The sequence below is a fragment of the Nerophis lumbriciformis genome, linkage group LG06 (genome assembly GCF_033978685.3).
Source record: "Nerophis lumbriciformis linkage group LG06, RoL_Nlum_v2.1, whole genome shotgun sequence".
Taxonomy (NCBI): domain Eukaryota; kingdom Metazoa; phylum Chordata; class Actinopteri; order Syngnathiformes; family Syngnathidae; genus Nerophis; species Nerophis lumbriciformis.
The window spans coordinates 37,288,971-37,302,414 of record NC_084553.2 but is presented as its reverse complement, the minus strand read 5'-3'; the positions used below and the strand labels follow the sequence as shown (position 1 = coordinate 37,302,414).

Genomic DNA, 13,444 nt, shown 5'->3' with positions numbered 1-13,444 from the left:
TTAACTGACACACGGAGGTGGTTTACCAAGATTTGATTTTAACAATGTAAAAAAGACAGACAAGATCAGAAATGTCACTTTTTCGCCTTTTTTAAGGAGCGCCGTAAGTGGCTGATCCGTTGGCGGTCATGCCTTATCTCCCTGTAACGTATGTCTGCCCTTAGTGGGACTGTGCCGAAAATGTAATTTCAGTTCTTATGTGTCTTGTACATGTTAAGAATGGACAATAATAAAGCATCCTGAATCCTGAATCCTGATATGGGGCTTGTGATGACTGAAAATTGTGAACACTTGGGAAAACACAGCCAGACAATGATTAGGAACACCTGGGCTGAGACAGACAAACAGAGGGCGGTCCCAGAGGAGGGCGGAGCCACCATGCCTGAAAAATGACAGACATTACAGAACCTCCCGTCAACGGCCAGCTCCTGACGGCCCATAAACTTCAGGATTAGCAGCATGAAAGCTGGATGTGAGGCTGGGGTCCATGATAAACAGAGAGGGGATCCACTGGCATTCCTCAATGCCATACCCCTCCTAGTTCACCAAGTACTGGAGACCACGACCGTGGCATTGAATGACCAACAGCTTCTTGCTGGTGTAAACTGGGCCACCATCCACGAGCTTGGCAGGAGTAAGGGGGGAAATGGTACGGACCAATGGTCTGAACTTGGCAGGCTTGAATTGACTAACATGAAACAATGGGTGAACTCGCATGGCCCTGGACAGCTTATGAGGGATAGACACAGAGTTCATCAATTTTGATACAGAAAAGGGTCCAATGAACCTGGGAGCAAGCTTCTTGGACTCTACATGAAGAGGAAGGTTTTTGGAGGATAGACAGACTTTCTGGCCAATAGCATAGGCTGGGGCAGGTGCTCTATTGTAGTCAGCAGCGACATTGTAGCACTGTGACCGGCGCAGAAGGCTATTGCGAGCCCACTAACAGAGTTGCACCAAGTCCAATGCAGAGTGAACTGTGGAGTCTGTGACAGGCAAGGCGAACAGACAATCAGAATCAGAATCAGAAGGACTTCATTAATCCCCGAGGGTAAATTAAGATTTTCAGCACAGTCCCATTCAAGAGCAGACAAACATTACAGGGAGACAGAACAGGATCGGGTCTGCAAACTTCCGGCGCGCCTTACCAAGAGAGGGTTGATGACCAAAAACAACATGATGAGGGGACAGACCAGTGTGTTAACAAGGAAAGGTGTTATGGGCTAACTTCATCCATATAAGTTGCTCAACCGATGCTGAGGGATTCTGAGATGCTTGGCACCGTAGTTTTGTCTCCAGTACTTGGTGCAGCCTTTACGCTTGACCGTTGGACTGGGATAGGAACCCGGAACTGTGCCTGACCGTTGGCCCCAGCAAAGCACATAACTCTTTCTTAACAATGGACTATGGTCGGACCCAACATCCTGATGGAAACCATAAGTACAGAATGTATGATTAAGTAATGCCTCGGCTGTTTCCTTGGCTGAGGGAATTTTGACAAATGGAATAAAACTTGTCATTTTCAAAAAATCTATTTACCACTGTTAGAACTACAATCTTCCCTTCAGAGGGTCGTAAACCTGAGACAGAGTCCACGGAAATGTGGGATCATGACCAGTGGGGAATTCACAAGGGATTCAACTCCCCTACGGGTTTCTGAGAAGATAGCAGTGCATACAGGACACACAAGAGACATATTCAGTGACATCGTTAAATATTTAAGGCCACCAAAAATGTTGTTGCACCACAAACTAAGGATTGTTTTACCCCAGGATGACAAGTACTCTTTTTATTGTGGGCCCAATCGATTACCAGGCCTCTAACATGTCGTATGGCAACTAAGACGCCATTCGACATGTTGTCCTATCTCCTGACCAGGTCTTCAATGTTATAATGCAAGGCAGAGACAAAACGTGAGCTCGGTAATTTAGTCATGGCTTCTTGAAACTCCTTTTCAGAGTCAAAAATAAGACACAAAAAGTCAGGCTTGGTGTTTTTTGAGAAAGGGTGGTATGACAAGGTGAAATTAAAACAACTGAAAAATAGTGACCACTTTGCCTGTCTGGAATTCAGCCGTTTGCCAGACTTAAGGTATTCTACGTTATTGTGGTCAGTCCATACCTGAAAAGGCAAGGCCGCTTCTTCTAACTAATGTCTCCACTCCTTTTTCTCTTACTTTGACTGCAAGCAGTTCCGGTCATCTCAGTCATAATTGTGCTCGGCTGGCTACAATTTTTTTGACATATATTCCCAAGGATGCAACTTACCATCCTTGACACTGAGTTGAGAGAGAAATGCACATACTCCAACATCTGTGGCATCTACTGCGACCACAAACTGCTCACTGCAGTCAGCAATAGTGAGCACTGGAGCAGTGGTGAACTTCTCCTTAAGTTTAACAAAGGCTGCATCCCACTCAGGAGTCCACAAGAAAAACTTGAGAGGGGAAGTGAGATGGTGAAGAGGTGAGGCCATGGAACTAAAATTGTTGATACATTTTCTATAAAAATAGGCAAAACTAAGAAACTTTTAAACTTCTTTGCTTGACTTGGGCATGGCCCACTTAGGCTGCATGTGTCAAGAAAAATTATGTGCAAAGTAGTTGAAATGTCATTTAGCTTGAACATGAACACTTTATCAGCATCTCAAATCATACCTTTCAACATCACTACATTGTTTCACCAAATCCTAAGTAAGGTTGGGCCCTAAGCATCAAGTATCAATGGAAAAGTAGGACTTACATTCCGTTTTTTTCCGGAACCGTACCAATTTTTAAATGTTGACTCCTAATTCCAATGCTAAGTCAACCGACCAGAAGAATTAAAGTGTAACTAACCTTCATAACATTCATATTTAAGTTCAAAGGATTTATATGTATATGCTGTTTGAAAAAAGTCCTGTGAGTCTAATACATTTTTGATCCAGCTTTTTAAAAGAATCGGAATCAAGAACCATTGGTAACTATAATCAAAACAAGGAACTAGAATCGTAACCCGAATTGTAACCGAAATCTGTACCGGAATCGTCCAATTTCGAATGATACCCCACCCTAATCTTAAATTCACTACTAAACCTTCTTGTGTGTTTTTTCATTTTCAGGCTAACTGGTACGACCCTGCCCTCCCCAGTTATATCGAGTAAAAACTGGCTACGGATACACTTCACCTCAGACAGCAATCACCGAAGAAAAGGATTCAGTGCCCAGTACCAAGGTATGTTAAACACTCTACAATTGTACTAGTCCTACTGTACAGTATGTTTAGTATATAAGACTACATGATCAACAATCCAAAAGGGTGCATCCCTGTTTACGCATTGTATCTTTAACTGTAAGTTCAACTGTTTCAACCAGAAAAAATGCCTTTTCCTGCAAAGTTATCACACATAAACAGTCACTAAAAACCAATAGAGCCATGATTATACCTGGAATACACATTATTACACACTATTAAGGAGACAAGGAAAATGTATATATACAACATTTGGCTGAATTTGTATGATATTTTTACTTGATATTGGACAGGAACCCCCAGACTATTATCAACATATTTGTTGAGACTGGTAATCAGTAAAAAAGGGGTGAAGGCAAGGGACATGTACAATTTATATTTTTCATCTCCCTGGCAGTTTAAAGTGAAGGTGTGTAGGGGCTAAAGTTAAATCAAATGTATCCCCATAGCTTAAATCCCCAATAGTGGCTGGAATAATGGAAATGAGCATTTGTCAAGTTGTTTAATGACTTACAGCAGGAGTATATACATATATATATATATATATATATATATATATATATATATATATATATATATATACACATACATGTATGTATACACATATATAAACATAAATGTGGGTGGGTGAAAACCCCACATATATATGTGGTATATGTGTGTGTTTTTAAAGTTGTTAAACGGAACACCATTATGCTTCAGAGAACATAACACATTTAAAAAGATTGACTTTCTTGGTGTCTGCGTACACAATAACTGATACGGATGATGTATTCTTACTTTATTAGAAAAGTATGCTGCTATTAACATATTAAATGGCAACTTTAGGAACGTGTGAAACTATAGCAGTGGTTTCAATAACGTTGATAATTACGAGCTTTGGCAAGAGTAGTGAACGCAGCATCTAAAGTTGAAGCTGTCAACATGAAGTAGTGAAGTTCCCTTCACTTACAAAAGTGAAGGGAACTTTTGTAAGTTGGTCAGTATGATTTCCAAGGTGAGGTGTGTTCTGGAATTGCTGGTCAGAAGGATAAAAACACGCTGCTCTGCCTGCGTGGTTGGTAGGTAGAGCGGCTGTACCAGAAACTTGACAGTTCCAGGATCAAGTCCCACTTCCGCCATCCTTGTCACTGTCGTTGTGTCCTTGGGCGAGAAACTTTAACCACCTGCTCCCAGTGCCACCCTCACTGGTTTGAATGTGACTTAAATCAGAATCAGAATCAGAAATACTTTAATAATACCCGAGGGGAAATTAACATTTTCAGCACAATGCCATTCAAGAGCGGACAAACATTAAAGGGAGACAGAACAGAATCGCTGACAGGTCTGCCAACTTCCGGCGCCCCTAACAAAAATAGTGAGAAACAGGTAAACGCAGGGGAGGGAGAAAAAAAACATTCAGTCTATGCCTGGGCCCCTGGAGAGGGGGTCCAAACTGAGGCCAAGGGAGAAGAAAAAAACTCTTATCCATAGCGCACAAAAACATGTGTGTATGAGGGAAACATCAAAGAAGTGAAGTGAAGTGAATTCTATTTATATTGCGCGTTTCTCTAGTGACTCAAAGCGCTTTACATTGTGAAACCCAATTTCTAAGTTACATTTTTAAACCAGTGTGGGTGGCACTGGGAGCAGGTGGGTAAAGTGTCTTGCCCAAGGACACAACGGCAGTGACTAGGATGGCAGAAGCGGGGATCGAACCTGCAACCCTCAAGTGGCTGGCACGGCCACTCTACCAACCGAGCTATACCGCCCCAAACTGACCCGTCTCTGCTCGGGATGGTTTCCTGCTGGCCCCACTATGGACTGGACTCTCACTATTATGTTGGAGCCACTATGGACTGGACTCTCACAATATTATGTCAGACTCACTCGACATCCATTGCATTCGGTCTCCCCTAGGGGGGGGGTTACCCACATATGCGGTCCTCTCCAAGGTTTCTCATAGTCATTCACATCGACGTCCCACTGGGGTGAGTTTTTCCTTGCCCTTATGTGGGCTTTGTACCGAGGATGTCGTTGTGGCTTGTGCAGCCCTTTGAGACACTTGTGATTTAGGGCTATATAAATAAACATTGATTGATTGATTGAAACTAAACCCCACAAAGCTAAACTACACAAAGGACATTAAAGACATTAAAAGAGCAGAGCTGATGCAACCAGCCACAAAAGTAAAAAAAACAATAACAAAATAAAAAACATATACACTGTAGTGGCCTCTGCGGTGTTCCACGCCATCGTCTGCTGGTGTGGGGGGAGCATGGCCAGAGACAGGAGCAGACCCACCAAAGCTACCAAGAGAGTCGACTCCACGCTCGGCCGCCCACCTACTCTCGGCCAGTGTCCAGTCTGCATGGATAAGCAAGGATGCGTCTAAGGCAGTGGTTCTTAACCTGGGTTCGATCGAACCCTAGGGGTTTGGTGAGTCAGGCTCAGGGGTTCGGCGGAGGTCAAAACACACCCGACTCATCGTGTAAATAAAAACTTCTCCCTATCGGCGTATTACGGATACGGCAACAGCAGAAGTCAGACTGATTTGCAGGTGTGTAATTTGTTGTGAGTTTATGCACTGTGTTGGTTTTGTTCTTTGAACAAGGTGATGTTCATGCACGGTTCATTTTGTGCACCAGTAAAAAAACATGGTAACACTTTAGTATGGGGAACATATTCACCATTAATTAGTTGCTTATTAACATGCAAATTAGTAACATATTGGCTCTTAACTAGTCATTATTAAGTACTTATTAATGCCTTGTTCGGCATGGCCTTATTTTAACCCTAACCCTCTAACCCTGGCCCTAACCCTCTAACCCTAACCAAATAACTCTAAATTAAGTCTTTGTTATTTAGAATATGTTCCCCTAGTGTCCAAAATACTCTAAATTAAGTCTTTGTTACTTAGAATATGTTCCCCATACTAAAGTGTTACCAAAAACATATAACTTTGTCTTGAATTTGAAATAAAACATTTTATTTTTCACTAAAGAAGGGTTCGGTGAATGCGCATATGCAACTGGTGGGGTTCGGTACCTCCAACAAGGTTAAGAACCACTGGTCTAAGGAGACCGAAGTGTCTGATAACTGCTCATTCAGCCAAGACACTGTGAAGCCCGTCCGTAGAAGTGGTTGGTTGCATCAGCTCTGCTCTTTTAATGTCTTTAATGTCCGTTGAATTCTTTGATGTTTCCCTCTTACACACATGTTTTTGTGCGCTATGGCTAAGAGGTTTTTTCTTCTTCCTTGGCCTCAGTTTGGACCCCCTCTCCAGGGGCCCAGGCATAGACTGAATGCTTTTTTTTCTCCCTCCTCAGCGTTTACCTTTTTTAAAGATGTAGATGGTGGGTTTTCAGAATGTAAAGCGCTTTGAGTCTCCAGAGAAAAAGTACTATATAAATATAATTCACTTCACGTTTCCATGACTGCCAAGGTTTTGTCATTTGCACATTAGAGCAATATACTGAACTTTGAACGATAGATTAGGGTTTTAATGATTTGTTGTCATTATAGACAAAAGTTGACAGTAACATTTTTTGCCGACAATGTCATTTGTCCAGAATTGTCATGATCCGTGGTTCGGATCATGTTTTGTTTAGTTATGTTCTGTTAGTTTTGGACTCCATAGTTTCTGTATGCGCTTCCTTGTTTGTTTTGTCACCATGGCAACTCATTAGTTTCACCTGCCTCATTTGTTCGGATCATACCTGTCGCTAATCATGAGATTATTATTTAAACTTGTCTTTGTCAGTTAGTCTGCCTGGCGACATTGATTATTTTCATGCCATAGTTCCATGCTGTTCTTTTCATGCTCTGTTCATGCTGGTATTCTTGCGATTGCTCTTTTCATGCTTTATGCCATGCCAAGTAAGTTTTGTTTATTTATGCCACAGTTAGCGAGTTTTTGTTTTGCCCTGTCCAAAGTTCTTGCTATTTGTTTCAAGCCACAGTTTAGTGAGTTTTTTCATGTTTTTAGTTTCATGTTTCATGTCCATAGTTTATGCTAAGTCTTAGCTTTTGTTTCCTGCGTTAAGTTGTGCCTTCGCCTTGAGCGCTTTTTGTTTGTACCTCTTTGAGAGTCATAATTAAAAATGTCCCTACCTTCAAGCCTAGTCCGGTTGCATCCCGGGAGAACAAATCTTGCAGTAAGCTGCAAAAAAACCCTCTTCTTGACAAGAATAATCGGTGACGTTATCAAAACATCAAAAAATGTGGGAACATTTCATCCTAAAATCAACACAGATCTTGCTTTTCATGGCAGTAGTCTGTGATTTGAGAGCATTTAAAGGGGAAGTATGTTGATCATCTGGAGGATGTGGTCTGTGAGCCTCCTCAGTGAGACAGTCATTTGTTAGCTGGCTAACTAACAGCAGAGAGACAAAGTGGTGGTAAAAGTAGATTTAACTATCATTTTAATTAAATTCCACCAGCTAAACATTGTTGATAAACTTGTGTGCAACTTTCTAAACACATCATCATCACAAAATGCTAATTTCTTCTTGAGGAAGCTAGATAACTTTGGTGTAGTTTTGTTTGTTCGTATTGCTTTTGTTTCCCCTGCCTTTTGTTTACAAACAAGATGATACTTAGTTTCACTTTGCCTGTCCTACTTTAAATGGGTCCAAAGTTTAACAATTAATTTTATAGTAGCCTAATAAGCAGCACAGTTAAAGTATAAATAAATATTTCTGAATGAAGTAATCATCTTTATTGTTAGTTAGCACATGCCTCAAAATATCTCAAGATGAGTTTAAAAAATGATGATTAAATTAGAGCCACACAGAAGATGTACACTTCATAATCTGATTAGTCGACTAAATGTTAATATAGTCGATAACGGGTCAACAATCAAAATAGTCGTTAGTTGCAGCCTGACCATAGACTAAGCCAGGGTTCATATTTTTTGAAGACTTCTTTTCATTGAAATTGTTTCATTTTAACTGCATCAATGCAAGTGTGAGTCTATGCAACAAGCACACAATAAATAAATAAATACAATTTTACAATCATCTCACTGGTTAGGCACCATGTTGGTGACCCCTATGCTACTGTAGATAGTGACCTCATGATACTTAAATGCAACTACCGCCATCTTGTCAAGATCATAAAAAAACACATCAGTCAGTCAAAGCTGTGAATGTTTTTCTTTTTTTTTACCGCTAATTAGACCCCTGGGGTTATTGGCTTTTGTAAATCACACACTCTGGGACTATGGAAAACCTAATGGTTGATTGAATAGAGGTATTCATGCAATTAGGGTTGTTCTCTAAAACCACGCAAATACCAAAAACACTTTCCATCAATTGGGACCAATCTTCCCAATGCATATGTGAAGCATATTTTTTTAGAATATTTTAGTGTGTTTAGAACACAGTAGTTTGTACATTTTGCTTTCCCAGCTCATTGGAGTTGGCACACAAGAGCAGAGTGACCTTCACAACATTGGCTGGATGTTCAGAATGTGGCTGTGTGGACTCTACACCAGGCAGAGATGTGTTCTGTGTTACATGCTTTAACATTTCCTTTCTTTCCAATTCAAATCCAGATATGATAGATATCTCACACTCCAGATGTGGATGGGGTCTGATCCTTTTTTCTTCACACATGAAATACAAAAGGACCAAGATTCATATCAGTTAATGTAATCAATATGGTTATAACTATTCGTTTTAACAACGTTTAAATTTGATTCAGAATTTGTAGTTACCGATACGATTTAGGGTGCATTTTTTTTTTTTTTAAGCAAGAAGATCCGAAACAATTCAGTGAGTTGAAATCGAGTCAGTAACTTTTTAGCAAAAATAATTCAACCAGTCTGACTGTGAAACAAATACTGGATACTGGACACCGCAGATGAAGTTTCCTATATTCCTATTATTTATTGTAAGGGAATTTAGGTATAAATTAATTATAACTGCAAACAAACAAGTAAACAACTATTAATAGTCAATACATTTACAACCTGTTTGAATAAAGTGCAACCAACACTTTAGGTTGAATTAACAAGAAGAAACATTTTCTGCTCACATTTTCAATATTCAAGACTTTTTCAATAAAAGTGCGGTAACCAACATTTTAACAGTAGATCTGCCTGCTATGTTTGCTCTTGTTTTTCGACATAAACATAATACAATATTGAATTAGCAGTAGATTGACCTGAGAAATAAAGTGCAACCAAATATTTTCAGATTAAAAGAGGAGTGGCTTGACCTGCTACTACTCTTCTTTTAATAAACACGGAACATTTTAAAGACATAACGGAGGCAACAGTCAGGCCTTGAATTTTAACTTTTTAAGGTCACGGCAAGTGTTGCCTTAAAGGAGGGCTCATATTTTAGGGCACCAAGGCAAATTAGAAGGGCACCAAGGCAAACATTATTTTCTTTCGAGGCAGGAGATATATATATATATATATATATATATATATATATATATATAGATATATAGATATATATCTATATATATATATATATATATATATATATATATATATATATATATATATATATATATATATATATATATATATATACATATATATTGTTCATGTATGAGATCTAGGGCTGCCAATTATGGCCAAAGTAATAATTAAGATTATTGTTATCAATATTGAAATCATGATTACTGATTGTTAAGTAAAGCAGTGTTGGGGTGTGAACGTAATACCATCATCCATCCATCCATTTCCTACCGCTTTTCCCTTTTGGGGTCACAGGGGGTACCATGTCATTTGTAATGTCTAATAAAAAGACTATAGATAAACGTTATCCATATATTTATAGACAAATATTTGTTTTTTTTAATTCTTTAATAACATCAACTTGTCAGCTTTTTGTCATTACATGATGCCTTTATCTCTATTTTTACATTATGATAGAGAGAGTTTTTATATTTTTTTAAGTTATGAATACCATGTAGATGATATAAGTATCGGGACAGATCCATTAAGAGTTTGAGCAGAAATATGTCGTATAGGAATTAACTATACACAATAACACATTAATAAAATTATGTCACATGAATTATTTTTGAAGTCACATGAAAAAAAAACACAATTAATGTAAACAAAACCTGGTGTTTACTTTTTGATATCAAAATAAAACACAAAGCAGTTTGGCTAATGAAGAAGAAGTCGAATAAACAAGCTTTGTTCTTCTCCAATGCCTCCCTCGTGTTTCAGTTGAACAGTTTGGCCAACAAAAAAACCAAGAGTGATACCTCACGCATCGAATACACAATCTTCACAGCCTGCGTTCAATTCGATGAGATGTCAAAACACTATAGCCAGTATTGATGTTATTTGAACACTGATAGTCCCCAAACTTTTTGACTCGGGGGCCACAATGAGGTAAAACAATTTGGCCCGGGGCCGGGGCTAGGAGACACTGAGAGTAACAAGCGGTAATAAAAAATAATAAAAAACATGTTTTTTTTTTAACTTGGAACTTCCCGCGGGCCGGATTTTGGACGCGGCGGGCCATAGTTTGGGGACCCCTATTGTAGTTACAACCCTTATTCTTTTTTTTCTTCTTCTTCTTCTATTGGCTAAGTGCAAATCAGTAGTTCCGTCGACCTTAAAATGACTCAGCAGCACCACGCTGTAGGGTGTGAATTACGGATGCTGCTGGTGAGAAACGAAGAATCCCGAATGTAGAACAAAAAGTCCAAAAGCGGTGCCAAAAGCGTCAACTTGACGAAAATATATTTTTTACTTACAAATTGTTTTTAACTTGAAAATAGTTTTTTTACTTGCAAATCCTTTTGTGTGTTTGTGGGGTTTTGGCAGTAATTTCACTCCATTGATACCTATCTTCCGGAAGGCCAATTTGCCAAGCACAGACTAATATTTATATATACAGTATATATATATTTTTATTGAAAAACAAACATATATCTACAATGTACATAAAAGTCAAGGCACTTTCAACATATGCAATAATTTTACACATCAGGTTGAGCAAATTATCACTTTAACAAAACATGTTAAGGAAAGAAAATAAAAGCAATTACAAATAAGATTATTCATTAAAACTGTCCTCATATATTTGTTATATATTATATTTTTATCCCAGAAATGAACATCTTCAATATTAAGGTATCTCAGTGCACAGACTGATATACTTGAAATTTAGGAATACAAATTGATATAACGATCAATCGTTACACCCCTAGTAATTGGATGTTTTCCAATGACAGAAGCCTAAAATAACCAAATTTTTTCGGTGTGCAAAGATGCCTTTATCCTCTTATTAAGAGTTTGGATAGCAATACCTATTATACTAGAATAGTTGATGTTTTTTTCAACAGAAAATACAAAACCACTCGGTGATTTTGTCAATGTCCCTGTCTCTCCTGTCAATTGTATCTGTATGATTAAGAGAGAAGGAATTGCTTTTCATGCCAGGCATTTCTCAGTGGAATACTTGCGCTACAGGCTTTTGTGTTATTCTCTGCAAAACACACTACTTATTTTCCACCACACTTGTTCCGACTGGTCCTTTAATCTTGTCTTTCTTTCATATGTCCTAATTTGCTCTCAATGCTGTTACTGCTACTGCTGTTGTCGTTGTTGTTTGGGTCTGTGTTAGACTTCCTGGAGTGCACAAACATACTCTTACTGGCCACAACATTAGGAATCCAATGCAAGATCTGCAACATAAATTCAGTCTTCACAACAGAAATAATGTTCTAAAGTAATGCTGTTTGGTAACAGTAGAAGCAAAATTCCAACACAAATACAAATACTGTAGACGCAGTAGACATTGAAAGAGTTAATTAAAAAACATGTTTTGGTGTAATAATAAATGAAAAAATTAACAGGAAATCTCGTATAAAAATATGCAACATAAAGTGGCAAGAAATATTTCAATAATGAATAAAGCAAAATATGTTCTGGACCAAAAATCAATCCATAATCTCTACTGCTCGTTCGTGTTACCATATCTGAGTTATTGTGCAGAAATATGGGGAAGTAACTTCAAAAGTACTATTCCTTCATCAACCGTGTTACATAAAACATCTGTTAAAATAATACATGATGTAGAATATAGAAAACATACAAACCCTTTATATTTATTGAATCAAAAATATTGAAGTTCAATGATTTGGTACATTTGCAAACAGCTAAAATGATATACAAAGCAAACTATAACCTGCTACCTAAGAATGTACAACACGTCTTCTCAAAAAAAGAAGAAACATATAACCTCAGAGGAAAAACTAACTTAAAACATTTGTATGCACGTACAACACTAAAGACCTTTAGCATATCCGTATGTGGAAATAAATGATGGAATGGATTAAGCAAAAAAGTTAACCGATGTTCTAGTATGATACAGTTTAAGGGACTGTTCAAATTAAAGGTGCTTCCAAGATACAGGGAAGAACAATTTTTAGAAACACCTTCAACCTTATTGAAAATTAGATATTCTTCATCTCAGTTATTATTATTTATTTGTTTATTTTTATTGTGATTACTTATGGAGTATATTGTGAATAAATTGAGAACAGGAAGTGAACAAAAGTTTTAGCAACTGTCGTGTAAAAGAAAAGGGGTAGGATTAAATAAGCTCTGCTTCTTCCTACTCCTTTTCGAACATGTTGAAAAGTGAAACTGGAAATTGTGATGTATCATGTGTGTATGCTTGCATGTTCGAAATAAACTCAAACTCAACTCAACTCAACAGTATGTTAATCATAACTGACTTAATTTTCTATTACAATAACTGCTGTACTAATCATTCACTGATATACTTGTGTTACAAATAGAAGACAGTAATTGAACATATGTATTAGTAAGTGCTCTGAAGTAGGAAAGGGGCAGGATTTAATTAGCTTTGCTTCTTCCTACTCCTTCTCAGACAAGTTGTAAAGAGAAATTAGATGAAATTATGTGATGTATCATATTGTAAGTGTGTTCATGTTCGAAATAAACTCAACTCAACTGAATGTTCAGCTGTAATCATGGCCGTAACTACCCTTGAGGACACTGAGATCATGTCATCTGTATTTTTTTTAAATGATAAAAAGATGATAATATGACTGATCTTTCGTGTGCGCTGTACAGCGCTTGTACATCAACATGCGGTAGATCATCCTTTCACAATATACGATCTTTGGTCATGCACAGCCGGCTACAACTCCAGCTACGTAACGCAATGAAGTCTACTTTTACCATAAAAATCATCCGATCCGAAATGTGCTGTTAACATAATGTTAACATT

General features: G+C 38.1%; 1 protein-coding gene across 1 annotated transcript in view; it reads left to right on the top strand.

Annotated features, from left to right (window-relative positions):
• The window catches only part of csmd1a (CUB and Sushi multiple domains 1a), a 1,090,750-nt gene that overhangs the window by 609,639 nt on the left and 467,667 nt on the right, over positions 1–13,444 (top strand). The window contains exon 6 of the mRNA XM_061964242.1: positions 3,100–3,212. Within this exon, the coding sequence (XP_061820226.1) occupies positions 3,100–3,212 (113 nt within the window). The remainder of the gene's footprint in view (positions 1–3,099; positions 3,213–13,444) is intronic.